The sequence below is a fragment of the Ambystoma mexicanum genome, chromosome 2p (assembly GCF_040938575.1).
Source record: "Ambystoma mexicanum isolate Mex_15411 chromosome 2p, UKY_AmexF1_1, whole genome shotgun sequence".
Classification (NCBI taxonomy): domain Eukaryota; kingdom Metazoa; phylum Chordata; class Amphibia; order Caudata; family Ambystomatidae; genus Ambystoma; species Ambystoma mexicanum.
This window is the reverse complement of record NC_090923.1, coordinates 531,889,338-531,915,625: the sequence shown is the minus strand read 5'-3', so window position 1 is coordinate 531,915,625 and position 26,288 is coordinate 531,889,338. Positions and strand designations below refer to the sequence as shown.

At 44.2% G+C, this 26,288-nt stretch overlaps 1 protein-coding gene across 3 annotated transcripts in view; it reads left to right on the top strand.

The window, feature by feature from the left end:
• ACAD9 (acyl-CoA dehydrogenase family member 9) overlaps window positions 1-26,288 on the top strand; it is a 1,303,923-nt gene that overhangs the window by 608,828 nt on the left and 668,807 nt on the right. For all 3 annotated transcript variants that reach the window (XM_069643962.1, XM_069643964.1, XM_069643963.1), the window contains exons 9-10: window positions 14,053-14,128; window positions 14,463-14,533. In XM_069643962.1, the coding sequence (XP_069500063.1) occupies window positions 14,053-14,128; window positions 14,463-14,533 (147 nt within the window). The remainder of the gene's footprint in view (window positions 1-14,052; window positions 14,129-14,462; window positions 14,534-26,288) is intronic.

Below are 26,288 nucleotides of genomic sequence, written 5' to 3'. Positions count from 1 at the left end.
CCTTTGTTTAATTGACAATCTAAACATATATATGTAAATATAATGTACCTTTGTGTAGACAATAAGTTCCCACATAGTATAATTTACATTATCCAAACAAACACATATCTCAAATCTATTGAAGAGCAGGAGAATCTAATGTGTGCTGTGGTGCAGAAATACTACAAAACAGTAATCTGATTATTAGAACCGTTAAAAGATGTTATTATGCAAGCAAGCACGTGATTTGCAAAACGAGTGTCAAGATGTTGGTTTTCAATAAACATGAAAAAAGGGTATAAAAACAGAAGATGTTGTGCACGCACAGATAGAAATTTTAAAAAGTATTACAGCGCTCCATTGGATTACTATGCCAATATGACAAACGCTGCAGCACCTACCTTGAGCAGCATCTTTTTCTTTTTGCTTTTTGCAGAAAAACGAACGCTTCAGAGCCGTGAAGGGGCTCTCTCTGGTCCTCTGTCCCGTGCCTGCTTCCTGCAGGAGGCGTGGCTTGACAGACACACGTGAGGCATCACGTGACCCCCAGCCGCCTGAAAACACGGAGACACTCACCCTCGCGGCGTTAAGCCCGGGGGAGTAAAGCAAACCGGCTGTTGTGCGGCTGTTTGGCGCTGGGGCGCACCACCTCAACCTGGGTAGACTGCGTAGAAATTATCTCTTTGATCCCCTCTATGAACGCAAATCCATGTCAGTCCAGTTTTAAAAACCAGCCGGAAAGGAACCCTATCTACAGAATTCCGTATTTCAATATTCCGCAAGTCTTGCGGCACAAGGACCGTGCTCGAAATTAATTAGACAATCACAAAGAGAGGCTAAGAAGGATGGCCTCCACTATAATAACAGAAGACAGCGGTAACATCTCTCCAGGAGGGGTAAAAGCCCGCCCCTTTACAAGAGCAACCTTAAGACTCCCACTGCAACAACGAGAGAGACTGGGGAAAAACCACGACATACACAAAGAAAGAGGTAAGATCCCTGCCTTTCCCAGATTATCGAACACTGACTTGATCAAAAATTCAGAAAATACAGAGATTGGAGAGAGGGAATTGAGGAGGGAAGCAATCAAAGGCGGTACAAATATCAACCAATCCAAACTGACAATAGAAAGAGCTAAGTCACCTTCAACATCAGCATCCGCACAAATAAATACTATCATAAAAGTATATGATGAAAAAAATGTTTTTTAGTGAGAAAGCCTCCAGGGAAAGTCCGACAACAGAGAGGGCAGATAAAGTTCAGTCCCTACCCCCAGGCGAAAACGTAATGGTATATCAGTGCATAAGTGAAAAGGAAAAAAAACAGCGAAGAAACAAATCTAGCAACACCATCGCTAGCTGAACACCTAAACGTGACAGACGCCGAACTAACAGATCTCGGACTGATCTAAGAACTGAAGGGGACGAAATAAGAGAAAGTTTTCCCGTGGAAGAAAGGAACGAGGGCAGTCCAACAACGATAAACGGAGAACACGACGGAGAATACCCACCAGAAATACTGGAAGAGCAAAATCAAAAAAACAAAGTTATAACGACAATTGAAGATGAAGATATTAACAGCGTAAACAATACTGAAAAAGTCACACAACTAATTGATGAAGACTTGGACGAATCAGTTTACTCAGATGCTTCTGAAATACTATCAATAAGTCATAAAGGAGAGAACCACAAGACAGACAATAGTAGAACATCACAGGATGTCTTGAATGTCTCCAGAGAACAATTAAATAACAAAAAGGCACAAATGGATGCAGGACCAAATGAGAACGATTACAAAAAATTGGAATCATTAATCAAGCAAAGAGCGCAGAAAAGAGGACTTAGTCAGAAAGACGGGACTGACTCACACAGACAGATCAACCAGCTTCTCCAATTAGCAAAGAACAAACTGAATTCCCCCATAATCGGGAAAAGACCTGCCGCCAAAAACAGTGGTCAGGAAACCTCAATCGCCGAAGAGATCGGTGAACATGAATGGAGAGAACATTTTATTAAAACAATGGAAGGAAACACAATGAAGAGAATAACAACAGGGAACAGATTAAAACCTGGCCAGGAAAGCAGTCCCTCTCCAGGGAGTGAGGAACTAAAAGACCTGGGAGTAAGAACAAAAACAAAGACCAGCACTTATGGACATCGAACCGAGAAGACCCCGTGTAGGGCACTAAGAACCCAGCAGTTTCTCAACTTTGAAGATGCTGATACACCGGTATGCTCGCCAACTGACAAAAGATGCTTGCACTCAACATTTGAAAAGAGGCGCCGGTTCCTTAATGTTCATATCCAAGAAGGGAAAAAGTCATGCGACATCGCTACGACATCCACCGCAACACAAACAGATTTATGCTCACCACAAAGAAAGGCTCAACACACCATTAACTCTCAAAGTATTAAAAAAAAACCTAACAGGATACACTAAAGAGAGCACGAACATCAACGAAGAAGTAGCTGTAGGTCCAACTTCATCCCCAGAATTGGGAATACAATTGCAGAATAATGTTATGGCCGCCTTAACAATCTCGTTGGCCCCATACATGAAACTGTACGAATCCATCAGTGAAAATGTAAAGGACAATAACGCTCTTGTAGCCCTGATGCTTACTAAGCTAACAGCTCAAGAAATAACCGCTCTAAAACTAGAAGCGAGGTTAAATCAAGAAGCAGAAACCTCAACAGCATGGCAAAGGAGACTATTTGACCTAGCAAGTGGAGATAGACAAGAAAAAGATATCCTGACAAACGCATTGCTAGATTCATTAAAATGGATGCGGAAAACCACTGAATCGGCAGAGAGGAATCAAAAACTCCAGTGCGTAGAATCAACTACAAAACAAACGGTCATTAGGGAAATCAGACCCGATACGCGCAGCTTCGAGGGCTATAATAAAGAAAACCAAGATTACTGCCCAGTAACGATACATAGTGAAAAAATGAACAAAGGCACGTCATATAAAACAAGAGCCCAAGATTCAGACGATTCAATAAAACGAGCATGTAGCATTGGCGAAAACACGACCTGTAAGGAAAAAACCAATGAAGGTCCGGTTGAAGATCCGATGATGATCAATAGGAGTAAGCAAGCCGACGATCTCTTAGCTGCAATGAGAGAAAATGAGTATATAACGAAAAACTTGAACAAAGACGAGCACTATCCCCTGTTCGGTCCTAAACAAGGACAGGAGACCCAAAAAAATGCGGCCGAAGCTATAAAAAAATAAAAAAATAATAAAAAAACAAAAACGGAAGAGATTAAAGAAAAGAGAAATCCGAATACCGCAAAAAAAGGGGAGGGATCTTTAAAAGGCATACGATCGATATTTAGGAATGTTAAACAAATAATAGAAAACAAAGAAGTGACCTTAAGTAAAGAAAAAGAACGACTAACTCAACCTCTTCCCAAACAAAGTGAAAGGCAGGTAGTGCTGATCACCGAGGATGAAGAAAGCGACCTAGAGTCGCAAGACGAATCGAGAGATCTGATCGAGGACGCCTCTTTCTATATTGAAGAGGCGGCAGCAAATAACATGCAACATCCAACGGAAGTGGCCGAGTTTTTACGTCAAGGGCAAAATGAAGTAAAGCCGCTGCAAAGTGAAAAAAAAATTTAAAAAAAGGATAATGTGATCTTGTACTTGAACTCGGATGAAGACGACCACCATGAACGTCCAGGGTTCTTAACATTAGATGAAAAAAGAACCATCAGCGAAAAGATTCCGACTGAAAAAGCAAAGATTAAGAGCGACCTGCCAAGAGAAACGCATAACTCGTGGAACCCGAAGCACCCGAGGAAGAAACAGTCCGATGGTCAGGACCGCAATTACATGAAAAAACAGCAAAACGAAAGAGTCCTGTTACCAAAAAAGGTGCTGGTTGAAAACTTGCTAGAAGAAAACGAAGGAAAAAACCTAAACCGTAAAAACGTGATAGCCCTGCTGCATTGTGTGGATAAACTGAGAAAGTTAAGAAATGAAGACATAGCGGTGGTTGAATATGTTTACGAAGAACGCGTGGATAAAGTGGTTTTACATTTGAAATCGAGAACACACAAAGAATTAATTTTAAAAGATGAAATAGAGTTGTTGAAACGAGGCTACGAGATCCGAGAAGTTGTTAACAATCCAAAAATAGACGACAATAAGATAAAAGAGCAAACGCTTCGAGAACAGAGAAATGCAGCAAAAATTCCTTTATCGCGAAAGGGAGCGGTTAGATTGCAAAAAGAAAACTTCAAAATAACAGTGGCAAACACAAATGGAGAACTTGACGAAATGGTGAAAGAAGATTCAAGAAAAACAGAAAATTCGAACCAGGATAGAAAAGACTGTCTGAAAAGAAAGGTAGAGCTACAAGAAGATTGGCTATGGTTAGCAAGTTCCTTATCCTCAGATGGAAATGACCGATAGCAAAAAAAGTTGGAAGCAAGAAATGAGGAATCACTGATCTCCTGGAACACAAGGGGTTTTAAGCACCTGATGAATAAGGAGAACCCACAATTAAACAATGCTGCAATAATATGCTTACAGGAGACCTGGATACATGACGTGCCTGCGTGCAGAAACTTCGAGATCGCCATGAACCCCGCAAAAAAAGAACTAGATGGGAGACCTTGTGCCGGCTTAATCACATTAATAAGAAAGGGAAGTGGCTGGCGGATTATGGAGAAAGGTAATGCAACCCACCTCATACAATGGACTCTGTTAGAAACCAACAGCGACACTAAAAATGTGGAAATGTTTTCCCTATTGGTGATAAACGTCTACTGGAACCCTGCTGGTACAACAACCACCCAGTTTCTGCAAGCAATAACAGACATAATAGTCAAAAGAAGGGAACAGAATTCAAACTGTCAAATAATTATATGTGGTGACCTAAACATAAAATGCCTGACAACAAACGGGCTCCCGCGGTTGGAAGAACTACAGATGGGGAACTCAAATGCGGCCAGATGGACACAGATGGCAAAAGGTTTTAACCTGCATATGTTAAACGGTCAAACACGTGGCGACATTCCAGCTAAACAAACGTGGTCGAATGGCCAAGCATCGACAATAATAGATTACATATGGGTCTCTTTACCCGTGATGTTGGAAATAGAAAACTTTGAAATCTTACATCAAAATGACAGTGATCATAACATCCTTAAAACATCATGGAGAAGAGAGAAAAATTCAAAATATTATGGGAACAGTACTAACGTAGCCTTAAACCCGTCGGCAAATCGAATAAGGCTGACAAAGAAAAACATTCTATCGTTGAAAGAGGTCTTCGTCGAATCAGAAAACAACTTGACGGGGCACCTCAATTATGAAACACTCTTAGAAGCCTACAAAATAACCAGCTCAGGACTTAAAACTGATGCAATAATACACAAGCACAAATACAGCAGACAATTAGTAGAAAGGAGGAAACAACTAAGAAAGGAAATAAGAGCTTGTAAAAAAAGGAAAAAAGACTCAAACACAGAAAAACAAAGGAGCATCAAGGTATGCCGAAATCACTATAAAAACTGGCTTATAGATTTCAAAACCAGACGACATCAAGAACAAGGGGAATCTATGCTAAAGACCCTACAAAAGTCCAATACCAGAGAAACATGGGACTTAATAAATAACTGTACCCTGAACCATCAAAGTAGACTAACATGCGGAGTCTCTGAGTATGATTGGATAAAACATTATACAGAAGTATTTTCGGCTAAAGCTGACGACGTGGACTTACCTGAAGGGATTACAACACACGCTTGGATGAAAATGATGGACGAGGTGGAAATTGAAACTGCAATTCGGAATTTAAAAGAATCCTCCGCTGCTGGGCCTGACGGGTTAACGAATATCCACCTGAAGAAGGATCCAAAATCATGGGCAGTGATAATAAACATCTTATTCACGACAATTGTATTTCAAAGAAAGATCCCAGAAACATGGACAAAAAGCAGAACAGTGCCAATATATTAAAAGGGTCAACGAGATCTGCCAACAAATTATCGACCAATCTCGTTACTAGCAATAACAGGAAAGCTTTTTGCAGCAGATCTACAGAAAAACCTGACAAAATGGGCAGAGACGAACAACATCATCGATCCGCGCCAAACAGGGTTCACTAAGCGAACAGGAACTGATCTAAACCTATTCATTATATCAATGCTAAAAACCAATGCTATAGAGTTCAAAAAAGAACTACATTTGGCATTTATCGATCTAAGTCAAGCATTTGATACTGTAAACAGAAGAAAGTTATGGGAAAAGTTAAAATCATGGTCGTGTCCACCAGAATTATTGAACCCAATAAGGGCGTTACATCAAAATACGACCACCCAAATCAGAGTGAACGACCGAGGGGATCTGACGTCCAACATCAGAATCAACAAGGGTGTGAAGCAAGGCTGTCCGCTTGCAGCCACATTATTCAAACTGTTTCTAGCGGACATACCAGAAATAACAGGCACAAGACACTTCAGCCCGAAAATAAACAACCAGGAAGTGTCGATAATATGCTATGCAGACGACATAGTAATACTAGACGAAACCAGAATCGGGCTGCAACGACTTATAAATAACCTACAGACTTGCATGCAAAAAAATGACCTGACGATCAACGTGGGAAAATCAAAGATTCTGACGATAAATGGAAAGAACAACGCCATAATGAAAACATTTAAATGGCATATAGAAGGAGAACCTCTCGAACAAATAGAGATGATAAAATACGTAGGTGTCGGACTCAATGCCTCAACTGTGGAAAAGAGCTGGGAAGGTATTCTGCTGGCAAAAGTTAGAAATCTAAGCGCACAAGGAAGGGTCTTAGATGGTAAATATGGAAAATTTTCATTAGCACCAGTAAGAATGTTCTATGTTCAAAAAGTTCTGCCCTCCTTAGCATATGGGAGCGAAGCTGGATTGAATCTATCATATAAAATATGGTCTAAATTGGAAAGTGGATTTTAGAAACCAGTGTTGAAGCTTCCAAGGAGCACTCCGATAGTGGCAATAAGAGCAGAATTGGGGCTCGAGTCTCTTGAAGCCATAATGAAATGGAAATCATTATGCATGCTGAGGAAAATCTGTGAAGCCAGTCCAGCCGAGAGCTTCAAACTACTGGCAACCAAAGGACTAGATAAAAGCTCAACTTACCTCAAACATTGGAAAAGAGAATGGTTGCAGGTTCTATCAAAAATGGACTCATCTAAAGAAGAACTGGTCACAAACCCCAAGAAAGTAAAAGAAAAGCTCATGAGACAGGACTGGATTGCAACAAGAGAGGCCAAGATGAAGCTAAAGAACATAAAAAACATGGCAGTTGAACATAGAAAAAGAAACGTGCTTCCAGAGTATCTAGCAAAATTTCCATCTTACACACATAGAGCAACACTTTTTTAAAAATTCGGTTGGGAGTCTACCCAACTAATGACTATAAAAACAGAACTGAAGGAAGAGGCACAAATGAAGGGTGCTGCAGATTCTGTCAAAACAAGGGGCAACTAGAGACACCGATGCATCTCATAACGAACTGCACTGCCGTGTCAAAGGAAAGAAAGCGAATGCTAAGGTATATGTTAAAAATTACCCAATGCAACGACGAGGAACGATGGGACTATTTTATTCAAGGACACAATCCCAGATTCTCATGCGCGGGTGTAAACTTTTTGGACAAAATCCTCAAAGAAAAAGACGATGAATTAGTTGAGGAAAACACGCCAAAGACTGGATAAATTAAGTGAATAAACAAACATATACCTTTGGAGGTGAAGGACTCACAGACAGACATGATATAAAAGTGAAATGAAAGGAAAAGAAACGAAATGAAACGAAATGGAAAGTGTGATAAAAGTTTAAATGTAAACTAAAACAATTACACTATAAAATAAATTAAAAAAAATATGACAAACACAATTTGATTGTGGGACTGTTGGATGGTATTTTTTTTTTTTAGTAAAGGTGAAAAAAGGGGTAATAATTAAACATGAAATGGCACATTCATAGTAGTGATCAAAATAATGGAAAAACTAGAGCATGATATGGCTACAAACCCTCTATATCATGAAAATATGACCCACATTGCAATTAATAGCAATATTACAGAAAACTCTAGTCTGCCAAACAGTTGGAACTGCATGTCAATAGAGCACTGCATTAACATTTAAAGATAATGCCTGAATAAATACTGTTAATGTTGCAACCAATCTAAGGTATAAAGAAGTGTGATAGGTCAGGGAATGGGGGGTACATGACTGGGATTGAGGAGGAAGAAGGACAAGGAGTGGAAGCATTGGGATAAAGTTGAAGTGAACCAAAGTAGAAAGTGGAGTAGTTTGAGAAATTAGAAATGCTTTAAGAAACATCTCTAATTGTATCAAGCAAAATTAAAAAATGAAGAGAATTAAGAACAAAAATAAAGGAAATGGTCAATAAAGTTTGGTCTTAAGGAAACATCAGTTGGCAGTCTAAAAATGTTTGTGTTTTAGAAGGATATCCTCCAAGCACCGCCACACCCATTCTTCAAAACCTGAAGACGAATCTGGGGCACATTTAAGCCCTTTTTTCAGAATGTGGCGCAATGTTGGTAAGCTTGAGTCTCTGGTACATATATTAAATCGATGTTTATGCCGGTCGATTATTATTTGTTTGTTTATTTTATTTGTATGGCGCTCCAAACCCGGAGGTAGAAGGGTGCTTAAGAATTTGGTTACAGCGTTGAGAAGTATCTTAGTGTTGCATACTTCGTACAAGTTTATAATATATGCATATATATATATATAGTGATCAGTAAACAGAGCATATGCAGTACGTACAATATACAATTTCCAGAATAAATACAGTGTCTAAGCCAGTTACCACGCGGGTCTGGTGTTAATGGCGTTATTCTTTGTTTAGCAGCCAGCTAATGACCTGCTTCCTAAAGATCTGGAAGGATTTGACAGTTTTGATTTTAAGCGGTAGGGAGTTCCAGATTTGGGGGGCAAGCACTGTGAAGCTTACCCCTCCAGCTCTTTTTAGGTGGAACCTGGGCACTAATAAGCAGAGAGTGTTGGAGGATCTGGTGGCAGGTTTCAGGGTGAGTTTATTGGCCAGATATGGTGGTGCTAGGTGATTGAGGGCTTTGTATGTGAGGCAGATGGTTTTAAGATCTATTTTTTGGCGTATGGATAGCCATTTGCAGGCTTTCCTAGTAGCGGAGATATGCTCTTGTCTGGGAATGTTGAGGGCTGCGCGCAAGGCGTTATTTTGCATTACCTGCAGCTTGTTGAGTACGGATTGATTAGCAGCCAGGTACAGGCTGTTGCAGTAATCCAGTTTGGATTGTATTAGGGCCCTGGCAAGGATGAGGCAGCTGTTGGGTGATAGGAAAGGTCTGCTGGCCCTAATGAGCTTGCCGGTATAAGCAGCGGCTGAGGCGGTCATATTGGTGTGTTTGCTAAGGTTGGTGTTGGCATCTAGATAGAAACCACGGGTTTTTTACGCTTTTGGCTATGGGAATGGCATGGCCATCGATGGTGATGTTATTATAGCTAGGGTCAAGTTTAGTTAGAGTGTTGGGGGAGCCGACGATTAGGAGCTCTGTCTTCTCATCATTCAGGCAGAGACCATGCAAGGCCATCCATGCCTGAATGATGGAGAATATTTTGTTAATCCGGGCGGAGTCTTCTTGGTAATTACCAGAGATGGTGAGGAGTATCTGGGTGTCATCTGCGTAGTTTGTGTAGGTGACACCCAGACGGTCCAGTTGGTCAAATAGAGGCTTTGTAAATATGTTGTACAAAGTGGGGGATACACAGGATCCTTGTGGGACCCCGCATGTGATGGGGTCTGCTGCAGCTGTAGTGGAAAAGACTTGCATGGTTCTGTTTGCCAGGAAGGATTGTATCCATGTGATGGCAGAGGAGGAGAAGTGGGCTGCGGTGGCAAGGTGATTACAGAGGACTTCATGGCTGACCAGGTCAAAGGCCGCTGAGAGGTCTAGTAGGAGTAGCATAGCAGCATTGCCTTTGTCTTTAATTTCATCAATCTGGCTTTTGAGATCAACAAGGGCGGTTTTAGTTCCGTGTTGAGGTCTGAAGCCAGATTGACGTATTCCTAGCAGTTGGTTGGATTCTAGGTATTCCTGAATTTGGATGTATGCAACTCTGTCCAGGATTTTCAGTAGGAAGGGGACTGTGGTGATGGGCCTGTAATTTGTGGGTATGGCCGGGTCGAGGGATTGTTTTTTCAGGAGAGGGAGAACCCATGATTGTTTTAAGTTGCTGGGGATAGAGTTATTAGTGAAGGATAGGTTGATGAGTTTGGTAATGAAGGGTAGAGCTCTCTGGCAGCATCTTTTATGATCTGAGCCGGGCAGCGGTCTCCTTTACAGTTAGAGGGTTTCAGGGAGGTGATGATTTTTTGAACGAGAAGCCTGCGCTAGTGTTGTTGGGTGTGGGTAGGCTAAGGTTGGTGACCTTGTTGTTGAAGAGTTGTTGCCGTTTGTCTTCGATTTTAGTTTGGAGTCCTAAAATTTTATTGTTGAGGGTGTTCTGGATGTTGGTGCACCAGGATTTGTCTTTCAGGCAGGTTTCCGGAGGTGAAATAGGGTTTTCTAGTTCCTTCAGAATTTTAAATAATTCTTTAGTGGAGGAACCTGCCTGAGTGATTCTGGTGTTGTATGCATCTTTTTTGGTCCGGATTATCTCGCTTTTGTAAAGTGAGGATAAGTTCGTGAGGTTGGATTTGTTTTCCGCAGTGGGGTTGGTCTTCCAGGTGTGATGAGCCTTAGCTTTCTCTTTCCTGAGTAGTTTGAGCTCAGGGGTGTACCACGAGTTCAGATGAGCTTTGGGTTTAACTTTGCATATTTTCAAGGGGGCAACGGTGTCCATTGCTCTGGCCATGGACTCATTGAAGGTGTCGATCAGCAGGTTTAAGTCCGCGTTAGCTGGGAGAGCATTGAGGGTAGGTAAGACCAGTGGTAGTAGGGCTTCTGCAGTAATGTTGCGTTTAATCCTGGTGGGACATGCTGGTGCCATGGGGTGCTTATTGGGCGGTACCTGATTGGTGTTCACCTCAAGGGGGATCATGTGGTGATCGGTCCATGCCAGAGGTTGGGGGTCTTTGCAGGTTGAGTTGTAATTGTGAGTTGCTACCCAATCAAGGGTTCTGCATTTTTGGTGGGTGGGGAGTGCAATGAGTTGAGTAAGACCATGGTCGGTTAGGACATTGGCTAGGGATGCAGCATGTGCATCGTTCGGGTCTTGGTAGCCGAGATTGAAGTCTCCGAGGATCATGATTTGTGCTGATGGTTTGGAATTTTCGGTGATGAGGGATGTGATGTCTTCTTCAAAGGTCCCAGGAGGGCCTGGGCGTCTATAAATGAGGTGGATGGTGATCGTGATTGTGGGGGAGGTTTGTAGTTTGGCTGTGAGTAACTCGCAGGATGTGAGTGCGACTGTGTCGGTTAGTCTAAGGCCTAGGGCAGATTTGGAAATGATCACTACACCTCCACCTCTGGCGTTTGGTCTGTCCGCTCTGAGGATAGAGTATTTGTCTTGGATGGCTAGCGATAAATGGGGTCCGGACGCCTCATGAAGCCAGGTTTCTGTTAGGGCTAGAAAGTCAAGGTCGTTGGTAAGGATAATGTCTGCAATTTCTGTGGGGTGGGCAGCCAGGGATCTGACGTTGAGTAGGGTGCCTTTTAGTGGGGGATGTGTGGGCTTGTTTGGTGCAATGTGCTTTGTAGTAGATTTGGTGTAGGGTTTGGAGTTGGGTTTAGAAATTGTGGTGGGGAGTCTGGAGCCTAATCTGTCATTGCGGGCTGTGAGGTTGGGAGTAAGGGAGGGGGGGGGTTGGGCCGGGCGGCTTAAAGCGGGCGGGAGGTTTGGTGGTCAGTTTGATTTGGTTAGGCTTAGCAATGGGACTGTGGTGGCTGTTGGTAGGTAGGCCATGGATGACGATGGATGTGGAGGTGAGAGGGTGGTGGTAAGTGGAGGGGAAAGGGGATGCAGAGGGTAGGAACGGAGTGGGGCATGGGATGGGGTGGTGTCTGGGGCACCCTAGTTTAGCCAGGCCGTCCAGGTGGGCTATGTAGCTATTGTTGCTACAGGGTACGTTGTCCTGTATTAAGCAGAAGGGGAACATGATTAGGGCGAGCCAGAAAATCATGGTCTGTAGTAGAGTCTAGTGGTAGTGATTAATTTGCATGGTGTGTGGCCAACATATAGTGTAGGACGCAAGGGCAATTGATAGCATAATAAATGGCATACTGAAGGTCTTCACTTAGATTGTGCCCAAGACAGTCGGGAGACCCAAACTTGTGGTAGGCTTTGAAGCCTGCATTCCTCCCTTGGCTGTGAGTGTGTAACAATGACTGCTGCATGAAACTTGCACACAACAAAGTGGGAATAAAGTGCTGGACTTTGTGCTTCAGGACCAGGTGGACCAATGAACAAGAGCGTATAAAGAATCCAAGGCGATGCAATACTGATCATCAATTGTTGTAGATTTGGGAACGTGGGCTCAGGACAGCAGTTCTACATTGGACAAGGGTTTGAAGATTCCCCTCACCCGAGTGTTTCCTGGAAACTCTGCACAGTCATATTGAGGCATGTCACTATATTGTTACAGCTGTCCCGTGTTAGGCCCTATAGGTCTTAACCTATATTTTGACCTGTGTTTTGACCTCGCTACAACAGTTATACGCTGCCTGTTGCTTCTCAAATCTTCCATTGATCCCTCAGTCTGTGACGGTACCCAAGTGTGAATGGAAATGCTTCTTGGCATTCATGTTTTATGCATGTCACAAAAGTGGACATGATGTTACTGGAACATAGTGTGTATTTTTACTTTTGCTGAACATTTATTTCAGAATAAATTATAGTTCTCCGGCAACTTTCACAACCTACAATATATCATGATTTATGGATGTGGTACCTCTGCCCAAAACCCCTTAAACAAAAATAAAAAAGGAGCAGTAGATCCTAGAGCTTGTAAGCATATAGTGGTGGCAACAATCATATAAATCCATATTTTGAACTTCTCACCTCTGCTCAAACCTGGCATGTTTGCAGTGGAAGTTAGAACACATTAGTTGAACGCTGATGCCACATATTTGCTTATACTGAGAAATCCCCTGCATCAGTGGAGACAAATGGAGGAAGCCAGGTCATAAATGTATAGTATATATTTTGCATTAATGGGGAAGGAGTAATAGAAGTCAGGCTTTGAGAAGTTTGTGGAAGTTTGATGTGATTGATCCCTTAAAATAAGCCACCTGAATAGTAGCGAGTGAACATCCTTGAACAATGTAATTCCCTGGAACTAATGGTGTTAGAACCTGCAACTTACGATTCTATTGTGTGGTAGGTGACCATGGGCCAAGTTGGTTGTTTCCGTGCTGCAGGCAAGAGCCTCTAACGTGGGCAAAGGTTACCGAGCACACAGTAGAAGCCTGATGCTAATGGCTCAAACACTATTAGAGCTTGTGTATTGTGGAAAAAGGCAACTTTACTTGGGTGGCTTCCTGTGACATAGCTTGTCCTTGGCTCATTGCCCAGGGTGTAAACAATCACAAAAAGGAATGCAGTCTTAACAGGTGATTAGAACTTCATTTCAAACTTGCTGATTGACTAGAGAGCTGTAAACTGTGAGGACAACAAAGGATAAGCATAGAATGTGTGCGTTGACTGTGATTGGAGTCTGGATTCCCAAATGTATTTGTCTAATGAGAAGAAAATATGCTCTAATGGAGTGGAGAGGAAGGAAAAGAATTGTACTAGCACAGGTGCTGATTGGAAGATGATGTTGAAGATGAAATACAAGAAATGCTTGAGAGATGATATGCATACATATACGTTGAAACCCTTTCTTACAATTTTAGGATAGACAACATTCAGTCTTTTCTTCACCAAAACTAAATGCTATAATTTGCTTTGGTTTTGACATTTTTGATCCTCGGTATTGCATCAAGATATTAAAGTATTTTTTGTGTGTGAAGATCCTTGCTTGCAAAAGCATTCCCGAAATGCAGATTTCTTTAAAAAAAATATTCAATGAAAGTTAAAATTAAATCAATACAATTTTCTTACATGCAGGTGGCTATGAATATCTTAAACAGTGGAAGATTTAGCATGGGTAGTGCATCTGCTGGGATTATCAAAAAACTGATAGGTATGTAAAATGGAGCTCCCTTAGATAATATGCATGAACTCTGATAAATAAGTATTGATGTATTCAAAACTACAACAATCAAGTGAAGTGTCTATACCACATTTAGCAATTGCCCATTCATTTTAACTGGAATATTTTCACCTATGTGTGGTGTTACTATTGCTAACAGTTTAGTGTGAAAGGTACATTTTATAGATCAGGAATACCTTTTTCAGAAAGTAAGCACAAGTCCGTTCCTCCAAAAAATGAATAATAACTGGTCGTGGATTCACTTATGTTTGAATTGTGCTTGTAATGTTGCCAGTTTATTTTTACTTTTTATTTCTCTATTTAGAAATGACTTCAGAATATGCTGGTACCAGAAAACAATTCAATAAGAAACTCAGTGAATTTGAATTGATTCAGGTAAATGTGTTAAGTTTTTCATGATATGTTTTCCTTTGCCTACATGCCCTACACATTATACTGACTTTTTAAAATATAATTTCAGTTTTATTGGATACATACGACACTCCCAAACAATGCTTCAGTACGATCCATTATCGTTCTTTAGTGTAGTTGAAAAGTTACACATACAAAGAATTCAAGTCCATGTGTGAAAAAGCATGGTCTAGTTTCCATTTTTAGACGCCTCTTATTTTGCAATCTCCTTACTCCCTTTGAACCATTTTATCAATCTATTTTAGCAATTAACTTTTGAAAGCAGTGTGATTCAACTGGTCATCCACCCCTAAACCATTTCTAGGTCTCAGCCTTTCTCCTCGCTTACTCTCTCCTTTTAGGATCTTCTCCACCTTTGGGCCATTTTTATCAAACCTTGTCTACCCGTAAGATGTATGTGCTGCCAGAGCAGGCACGATCAGTACTTACTTCCATTGATGTGGTCCTCCACTGTTGTATATCCTCTTGTTAGGATATCTGGTTGTGAGACAGTCTATATTTTGGTACATGATGGCTTACCTTTTTCCTTCCCTTAAATGAAATCCTCTCGCCATTTCCATTTTCTTTGGGATAGGTGAATGAGGTGTGTGATCCTTTCCATGAACCTTCTCTCTCACATCTTCCCTTACCACCCTTAATGTCTGACAGTTCAGATTCCTTCCAATTTGTGGAATAAGTGTGTGAAATAAATGTTTGGTATTCTGTGGCCTAAATTCTCATAGTGTATCTCGAAGAGCTTTCCCTGAAAATCGATTAAAGTTCCTTATATAACAATTTTTGTAAAGGCTTTATCATTTTCATTATACCAAGTGTACTTAACAATACAGTAAAAAAAATAAACTTGCTGTTTCATCGTATTGCAAATAGTGTCTCTGTTAGGACAGTTTTTCTGAAGTCCAGTTAAGGGCCTAGTAAAACCATTCAACTGAAGCAGTACAAGACTCCACTCTTAGTATAAGACTGTACCACCTGAGTACATGGTAGCGTAGGCAGAGCAGCCAGGCTTATCTTAGGAGGGAGAGAGGGCAGTAGATACAGTACAAGTGAAAATTGTAATACAAATGATCCAAAGAAACACTGAAACACTATGTATTATAAAAATAAAGAATTTATTTAAATACAAGTAGGCCCAGATAAATCTAGGGGTTAAGTAAATACTGAAACATTATATGAAATCACAATATAAAACACAACACTATACTTGAAAGTACACAGACCCAAGTATACACCTTATTTGGAACACCTAACAGTAGTTCTAGGGAAGTCAAAACCTTGTTGTACACATTTAGTATAGGCCAAGCCTATTCCTTGGTAGTAAAAGACCAATGGTTACTTTTAGATTACTTTTGGTAATACAAGGACAGTAGGCCCTTCCAGTTGTACAGTGACTCTTGGAACAAATCACATAAACAGTCAACTGGACAATATACTTTTGGTGAATAGTGAAACACTTATTCTAGGTGCAGTAAAAACTTATAACTACTTTTGTCATAACACACAGTTATACCAGGTGAGCAAAACCTAATGGATGTAATATACAATTACAGATGCTTTGGAAATCAGGGAACCCCAGATTGAGATAAGCAATTACTCTTGTAACTTGTTTTGGATGGCACACAGCTAACACAAGGTAAGTAAAACCCACTTACTTTAACTTCACAATGAAGGGGAAAGTAAAACCCAATGTCACACTTTACTGAAAAGATATTCTAGGTAGGCAACAACCTAATGTAGACTTATTAACGACAGCTAGCAGCAAGTCAGGGGAAGCAAGACCCAGTTGGGGGACACTCATACAGTTATCCTAGCAGGACTAACCTGGTGATACCAACACATTACTTTTGTAAAGAGGCACAACCTAATCACAGGAAAGTAAAATACCTTCAGATCTACTTTCTTTTAGACTGGCAAAACAGTGGCTAAGGAAGGAAAGATGTTAACCATACTTTTAAGAATAGTGCATCACACATCCAAGATCAGTAAGAACTTTTGTAACTGTTCACTCTTAGAATTACAGTTACCAACCAACTCTTTGCAAGTAAGTAAAAACACTTGATTTCTTTTCTAGGCAGAAGTCCCAATCCCTTCAAAGTCTTTTCCCTTAGAGCATGAGTGTTCTCAGTGGCAGAAGGGGGTCACTAGGACTAGTGACCAACAGGCAGTGTTCTTTAGTAGCAAAAGCCAGAGTTTCCTTAGGAAAACTGGGCAAACAAGTGAGTACTTTACTTCTAGGGTTAGAAGAGGGTCCAGGGGCTTCACAGAAGACACCCCAGCAGGATTCTAGCAGTGGGACTGGGTGTACTGGACGAGGGACCTCCCAATCACAGAAAACACCCCAGGACTACACAGAAATCCCAACAGGCTTAAGGTAAGTATATACCCAAGCCAACACAGTACCTCAGCATTGAAGAAGAGATTGCAGCAGGAGAACTTCAGGGACTGCAGCCAAATACCCGGTCACTGGATTCCTTGTCCTGGAGACTGAACACAAGACCTCAGAAGGGACTTTGCAGCAGGGATCGATGAAGAAGGCTCTAGGCAAGATTTCTCTCGCGGCTGAATGCGGTTCTGCGGGTTTGGCGCCTTTTCAAGGAGCACAGATGAAGACAGAAAATCGCGGTTGAATTCTCGTCGTTTAAAAGGTCCAGCACTCTTGTGAGGGGACTTTTTGGACTCGATTCGTGTCTCTGGAGATAGACCAAGATGCCCACGAAGTTTCAGCGAGATTCGGAATTCGGAAGACCATGCACCGCACAGTGGCAGGAGGTCCCAGGGTATTGGGGTATTGCAAGAACGCAAGGTCGCAGGAACCCGTGGGATGGCTCAAAATGCAGGTCGTCTTGAGTCTAGTGGGTCTCACCAGGCTCTGGGTTCGGGTCGTCGTTTTCGGAGACCCCGGGTTGATCAGAAGGAAGGGCTGCAGCAGGCTCTGGTTACAAAGCAGGCTCTCCGGCCGCTGGAAATCATTCCCGCCGCTTTTCCTTCGTCATCCTCTTCGGTTTTCAGTTCCAGTGGTCGACATCACTTCAGCTTCCAGGTTTCCAGTATTTATCAGGAGCTGCAACACAACCTCTGCATTCTCTCCCCGCATTTTACAAGAAAGGGGCGTTTGGCTGTCCAATCAGGACAGCCAACCCCCCACTGGGATTTGGCCCAGTTGAAGGAAGACCTAAGACAAAGGAGGGGGAAGTTTGGGACCCCTCCCCCACTTCCTGTGCTTACAGACTGACTGGAGCCTGGGCGGGGTGTCCAGGGGACTCCCGCCGAAGACAAAACTCAAACAAAGGATTTTCCCGCCCTGGATGTCAGGGGAAGGAACAAGAAACGACAAGAAACACTAAAATGGCAGAAAAAGAAGACTGGGGCCATTTTGGTAAAAATGAGCACCCTTAGGTGCCTTTACTGCAGCTGTGATTACAGCACGCGGTAAAGGTGCACCAAATTAGTAAAAGGTATCACTGCCACCAGCCATTAAAGGTAAGCTTGTCACTGTAACATAATTGTTACAGTTTAAATGTGAAAGGGGATACATTGTATCTCCCCAGCACTCCACATAAGGTGGGGTGTGCTGGTTTCACAGAAGTAAATGTAAAAGGGATCCAAAGATCCTTTCTACCCTTGGGAACTGTAGTTCACTCAAGGTTAGCACAAGAAAGTTAAAGGGGGAGCCCCTAGGGCAACCCAGCAACAACAGGCACTTACTGCCAATAAGTTGTTAGACATGATAACTTTAAAAAGACACTATGTAGAGTCTTAAAAATGACACCCATAAAAAGAGTTAAAGACAGGTGAGTGTGGAAAAAGATCTCACTAGAAAAGCAAAAAATTCTAGAGTTGAACCGGGCAAGGAAGATTTACCAGCCCTGTGGAAATCTTACCTAACAGTCTCAGCGAGGTACAGAACTTCATACATTGGCTAAAATGTGGACAAGCGCAAAGCGCTATAACCAGGAAATCCCTTCATACACTGAAACCAACCTACACCAAAAAACAATGTGGTCATTATGGCGAGCCAGAAGGAATCCGACTCGAGAACATACCTTCAAAGGTTTTATTCAATTTAAAAGAAAAACGCCTATCTAACCTTATTGCTAAGAGGGATTTCCCTTCCTAACAACTAAACTAAAGGTGCTGTTCTACAGTCAAAACAAAAGTAGTCCTCTTTTCAAAACCTATTAGCTAACCGGCCCTACCACTTTAAGAAAACCTAAAAAAAGAAAAAAAAAAGCCAGTCCCACTAGGGGGTCTCAGGGCTTACGCAACACACTCCCAATGTCTGTTCTTGGCAGTTTATAAAAAAAAGTTCCCCAAGTCTTTCCTTAGGCTCCTCAATGAAAAAAAGTAATGTCTTTAAATAAATAAAATGTCTTAATTTCCTTAAGTGGGGGAATTCTTCCCTAATCCGTCTCCAACAGTTGGGTCGCTCTCTTTCTATTACTTTTATACGAAGGATATCTCAAAGTTCCCTTTGTCCCTGTTCTGGGCTTGACTGATTGGTCCCCGCTGATTTATAGGTTGAAAAGTTTAATTTGTCTCAATGGGGCACTCCAGACCCCTCTGGCCCTCTGGATTTCTTAGCTCCTGGGCTGTCTCTTTGGCGTTTGCCAGTGTACAATATTTGTGTTTCTAGGGCTCCCGTAACGCTTTTTGATAATCTCTCTCTGGGTTGGACTGACCCGTATGTGGTTTTATGCCACTTGCTTCTCCTTTCGTTCTCTTGTCGGTATGCCTTCCACGACCCTGGGCAACCCTGGTACCTTCACTACATTCGGCTGTGCTCCAGTGGGGTGGCATCCTGTAGGGAGCGTTGCCGCTCTTCACCCTGTTTAGTGTCTCCGTCAGCAAATGTTCAGCTTCTTTATTCCGCCTGTTTTGGCGCTTTCCTTCTCTACAGTTCTCGTATTGAGAACCGAGGGCTCGCTCCTTCCTCACTCTCTGGTTTTGGCACCTGTTTGCGGGCTCTGAACCCACCATGTCTGCAGTGTGGTCGCACCACCAGATAATACTTGCACCACCAGATAATACTTGCTTTCTGTAGTCTTCACCTCTCTGGTGCTTCACTCCTCTATGCTGGTTTGGCGGCATCTCGCTTCTGCGTCGTCTCCCCACGCCACCACTAGCTCTGCGGTGTAACATGGCTCTGCCCCTCCAGGACTTTCTCACATCAAAGGTACGTCTCTGGCAGGATTTTTCATTCAACTTTCAAGGTTTCATGTCTCTTTATTCGGGCCACCGTACTTCCAAGGGGCATGTTGTTCCCCATCGGCTGGTGGGTACATGGGGATTCCAGCATTACCTTGTTCCAAAAGTACAGAAGCAATGTCAGTAGGTTTTGGATTCTGATCATTGGCTCGACCATCAGTCTCTTTTACTCACGTATAAGCGGACAAGGTATTTCTTAGGGGAGTTCCTCATAGGAATGGGAGTGCTTGTTCCCTTGAGGGGAGTCACTCCTAGTGAGGTTCTACTTTCCCAAACCCCGAGGGAGGGTTTTGCTGAGCAGGCGCACCTCTCTAGTCTCATGGGGGTAGCTCCTTGCACCCCCGAGAAAGAAGGGACGAGTCTCCTAGTTTCGTCACATCATGCATCAACCCCCAGGTATGTTGAATACTTTTTAAGAGTATAGGGATGTAATAGCAAACTGTATCACCTGGAGATTAGATCAACGAGAAATATTTGAGCATTTGTGGTTTAACGGATCAAAGTGGGTATTGAGTCGAATACAACACATACATTTTTAAGTGCTTTAATTTTGAATAATAGAAAAGGCCTATCTTGCCCTATCACTCTAGGGAAATTGCCTACCTAACTAAACTAAAGTGTCGTCCGGAAGCCGAAAATCAAAAACGTCCTCAGTCTGAACCTAAAGTTACCTGACCCTACCACTAATAATAGTAACTAAACCGGGCCCAAACGAATATCTCTTGTGGTAGCTCCCCTTTGCTTTTTTGTCTTGGAGCTTCTTACAGGGTTTCTGGTTTCAAACAAGTCTGTAATATGTAGGGGGGCGTGGCTTCAGCGCCATGTGAATCCGAGCACTGATCCAATGAAAAAGTGCAATTCTATGCACTAGTAGTGGACAAAAAGGCAGACACATGGTTATGAACCCATGAGGCCTGTTATACAAGCGGCAGATCCCCTGGAAACGGGATGGTCATGACAGTTTGGAACCTTGCAGGGTGCGCGGAAGATCGGACTCGCACTGCCCAAGATGGCAGACGCTAAAAAACTAAGCGACTAGAGGAGCAGCTTGGAAGGGGACCAGTGACTTGGTCACTAGACCGCTGTTAGGGGATTGCCGCCTTCCCTGTGCTGTGAAATTTCCCCCCGGAAGGCGACACTACACGGCACCGAGCGGGAATGCCCACTGTGAGCCTACTACGCCCGGGTGCACACCCTGCCTATGCCCCTGCGGCGGCTGACGGAAGGCCGCGGGCAACAAAGGCACTGCCTCTGCCTGGAGAGTGAGCAACAACACTGTAGCCGGGACATTCAAACATATAAGCCACTGCAACAATGTTACCACCATAAGGAGGAAGTCTGCCGCAGAGACCCGAGGAACGGCCTTGGCGGGGCCAGTGACATGACTATCTGAACGCTGTTGCGGAACTGCCGCCTCCCCTAAGTTGTGAAATTGCCCCTCTAAAGACTAACATTGTACGGCATCAGAAGGGAGATGCTCACTATGAGCCCACGATGCCCGGGCGCACGCCCTGCCTGAGCCTCTGCAGCGGATGACCGAGGGCCGCAGGCAACGTAGGAAGCACCTCGGCCTTGCGTGAGCAATGATATGATACAGCAATAATGAGAGGGAATCTCGCCGCGCAGCACACGAGATGGACTGAGAGCCGCCTAGAACGAAGGTGCCACGAGACGGATAAAACAAGTAGGGAAGGCGCACACACTTAACACCGGACCCCGGATGGATGAGGTAGTTTGGCCAGAAGACTGATGCTTAAAGGGTAGATGATGATCTCCGAGCCGCGGCGCACCCTTAAATGAAGTCGAGCATATTAGCACCCTGAAGCACATTAACCGCCGGATAGCCACGACACCCACCGTACCTGCGACGAGCACGGAGAGACTGGCCGCGGAGGGAGGTTTGCCCGAGGAGCATGCGGGACACTGCGGCTGGCCCGACTACGCACCCTACATCTTGATGACACTGTGAGAATGCCGGAAAAGCGGCCCTCAATACAGGACGAATCAGCGGTCGTGGTGGTTGGCACCCGGAAAGCAAGGAGAAGGACTTTGAGTGCTGTACCCCAAACAAGGACCACCATACTAATGCCCTGACTGAAGGTCTAATCACCCATAGAGGTGTGGAAACAAGGGCAGAAAACAGGCGAGGCCATTGGCCCACAGTCACACATACAACCTACCAGGCATGCCAAGAACACATAAGTAATTGGCAGCAACACTCCTGGTGGGTACATCTTATGGGTGGTGCAAGGCTTGTTCCCAGCTGCGAGCCAACCACCGGGCCCCCGCGGAAGCACAATCACGACGCACCCAGACTCGCCTATGGGGACATGAAACGCAGGATGCTGGATGCTGCATGAAAGGGGCTCAGAGATATGACTCGCAGGTTACACTATAAACTCGACCATACTAGAAGCAGCTTCTGACCTACCGAAGCCACGCAGGCTACGCAGGTGATCATGAGATTCCTATCACCGCACAGGAAGACGCGAGGGTGCAACTTGACACCGGTAAGGACCATCCGGGCAGCCTGGACATACTCTTAAGCCCACACAAGAAAGCTGATATCCCACAGGCCAAGCAAATAAGCTATAGCTGCAAAGACCGTTACGAGATGGCGTCCAAAGCGAATAAACCGAAGGGGAAACAGTCCTCGCTGGATATTTTTACCAAGCCCCACCAGACCAGGGAGGGAGCAAGTCCGCCACTCCACGCCTGAGAGAGGAGAGCCGCCTAGAGGTGATCAACAGATCCTAGAAGCCATTGCTGCGTTGAAAACTGCCTGGGAATCCAAGTTAGATGACCTGAAGATATCCCTAGAGGCCAAAATAGACGCGGTCAGCATCGACGTAAACCTTCTGAGGGAAGACGCGAGGGCCATAGCAGACCTGACTGGAATGCTGGAAAAGGCCATGAAGGCCACCACAGAATCCAGCAAAGAAAAAGCAGGGAGATACATATCTTGCAACAGAAAGTGGAAAACTTGGAAAACCGAGCGGAAGAGGCAGAATGAAGGGCCAGGAAGAACAATATTCGCATAGTGGGGTTCTCGGAAGGTGAAGAAAATCCTGACCCCACCGAATACATTGAGGCCATGCTACAGCAAGAAATAGGAGTGGGCAAGTTATCCCAAGGGTTCGCAGTCGAAAGGGTTTACAGGGCCCAGAACAGAAGACCACCACCGGGAGCTCCGCCCCACCCGATTATAGCAAAGATACTGTGTTATAGGGACAGAGAGAAGATCCTGGAGTATTTTCGGAAGGACGGAACAATCTCTAGAGCTTCGGCGACCATCACAGCATACCCAGACTATACATTCTTGATGCAAAAACGAGGTTTGAACTTTGTAGCGGTCAAGAGGAGGATGAGACACTCCGGCTTGAAATACGTTCTGCTCTACCCTGCAAGGCTTAGGGTCCAGCACAACGGCAATGCACTCTTCTTTGAGACTCCGGAAGAGGCAGCAGGATGGATGGATGAACGGGCTGAATTGCCCAGAAGGAACGGATGACCGGTAACTCTCGGCTAAAGATAAGTGAACTATTGTTGCTCACCCCCATACAGGGCTAGGATGGCGGGCTAGGGTTGGGCACCTCTAACTTAGTGTGACATATAAGGGGCTCTGCCAGTAGTATTGATGGAAGCGCTCCAAGTATTGTATAAGGGAGTAAAATTGCAATCGCGACTTCACCCCCCAATAGGGAGTTTAGTAGGGATACTGTAGTTTAGTATCCACCTGCAGCGGCCTTGCACCTGCAGAAGCTAGGTGGGGGCCGAGACGCAGGTGAGCCTGAGATCCAGGGATGGAGCTGGGCAATGGTTGGGGGGGGGAGGGAGAGGTGGGAGGCGGGAAGTTAGAAGTAGGACACAGTTGAGGAAGGTGATGGGCGGGAGGGACAAGGGAAGTTGGGGGGGAGCAGTGGGTGGTGTGGGGAGGGGAAGGGAGGGAGGGTGGGAGTATTGAGGAAAAAGCAAGAGAACATCCCAGTATGTCCACAAACACAACTAAAACGGCACAGGGGAAGGGAAGGGAAGGGAAGGGAAGGGAGGAGGGAGGGCGGTGTGGGATATGGTTAAATGGGGGACTTGCGAATTGTGACCTGGAATGTGCGGGGATTAAATACTTACATCAAGCGTAACAAAATCATGATGTACCTGGGGCGGCAAAAGATAGACATAGCGATGCTACAGGAAACCCACTTGACAAAAGAGAAGTTAGAGTTGATTAAGAAGAAGTGGAAGGGGACAATGATTGGGGCCACCTACTCGGTGTATGCTAGCGGAGCCCTCATATAGCACCCCATGTCCCCTTTAAACTGCTCCAGCAGGAAATGGGCGCAGATGGAAGAATAGTGCTAATCAAAGGAGTGTTAGGCAACAAAATGGTCAACATGATAACAAACAATGATACTGCGCAATTCTTCAGAAATATATATACCACTGTTAGCCCTTACATGGGGGACTTTAATTGCACACTGGGATCCCGTGATGGATAGGTCTGACGACAAGATGACCAGACCGAATCCAGCGGCGAAGGCCCTCGCTTCCTTTATAGAAGATTTCCAGATGACCGAGATATGGAGGGTGCTGCATCCGCAACGCCGAGGGTATTCGCACTACTCAGCTCCACATGACCTGCATGCTAGGCTAGATTATATATTTGTGGCGTATTCCTTAGTAGAGGAGCTTAGAGAGGCTGAGTACAAAGCAGCTGTCGAACCACGCAACCTTGATTATGACGTGGCAGATCTCACCGCCCAGACCGAGGATTCCGACATGGAAACTCAGAGCGGAGTCGCTCAAGGACACAATTTTTAGGGAGGACCTAAAGGAATCAATACAGGAATATTTTGAGATAAATGAGGGAAGTGTAGAGTCCGCTGGAACGTTGTGGGAAGCTTTTAAAGTGGTACTGAGGGGTGAGGCGATCTCCAGGTATAGTGGCAGGCCTGCAAACTACAGAGAGAGAGAGATTGAGGAGATAATGCATGCGGGGCAGACACCAGGAGAGGGCAGAGACTGCAACGCTTTACTGAAAAGTTTAAGACCCACTGGGAGAGACTATGCAACCTAAATTATAGGAAATATGTGGAAAGGCAACATGCAGAAGGGGATAAACCAGGCAGACTGTTGGCCTGGCTCTGCTAAAGTGAAATCCCGAGACAAGTGATACGGGAGATGAGCCTCGAGGACGGCACGCTTGCAGACACCCCAGAGGAGGTGAACAAGTGTTACCATAGATATTACCATAAACTGTGCACAGATGCGGAGGCTAGTGAAGGACTTGACATGAATGAAGCATTAGAAGAGATTATTCTGCCCTGTTTGGGGGATGCGGAAGTGTCATGCGAACTCCACCCACTAGCAAGGCCCCCGGAGCGGACAGTCTCCCTAGTGAATTTTATAAAATATACATGTCAGACCTGCTTCCGCACCTGTTGGCCATGTTGAATGAGGCGCTTGAAAATGGCAGGCTACCAGCGACTCTGAGAGAGGCAATTGTCCCACTCCTCAAACCTGGCAAAATAAACACGGACTGCGGTTCCTATAGACCACTATCGATGTTGAATCAGGACAGTAAGATCCTTACCGTGGTGTTGGCTAATAGGCTGAGACCATTGATCAGCTCACTGATACATCATGATCAAACTGGTTATGTTCCCCAGCGGTGCATCTCCAACAATCTCAGAAGATTACATCACATCATAGATCTGACCACGGAGAGCACCCGGGAGTTGACAATTGTAACACTAGACGCAGTCAAGGCCTTTGACTCAGTCAAATGGCCATGGCTGTTGGCAGTCTTAGAGAAATTTGGAGTAGGTCCAGGGTACCTGCAATGGGTTCAACTAGCGTACAATGAACCAATGGCCAGAGTCCGGACGGAACTGGTGGTTTCCGAAAGCTGGACTTTGAGCAGAGGCACTAGACAGGGATGCCCTTGGTCCCCGATGTTTATCCTGGCGATAGAACCGATCGCAGCATACCTCGGGTATTACTACGGGGAGGTGGGCATTGAGACGCACAGAGATCAGCACTTGATATTGCTATGTGCAGACGACATGCTGCTGTATCTGCAATACCCGGAAGAAAATCTACATTACATATTAGAGGTAATAGAACAGTTTGCACAGTTATCAGGTATAAACCCACAGAAATCTAGCATATTCCCTTTAGGCAGATATGTAGGTGTGCCAAAAGAAGCACTACCTGTGTTACAGATAAACTGGGCGGTAGACACCTTTAGATACCTGGGCATTGATATATACCACAAACCTGAATATGAGCACGAAAAACAACACAGTGAAGCCTGTGAAAGGAATCCAATGAAGTATGACTTTTTGGACGAGATTGCCCCTAAACATGATGGGGAGGACAGCTTTGCTCAAGATGATAGCACTACCAAGGTTGCTACACAACTTTGCGAATGTCCCATAATTAATATTTTATCCAACTTACATAGTATCTGCAGGGGGTTTATTTGGCACAATTCCAGAAACCGGATAGCCCTCTGGAA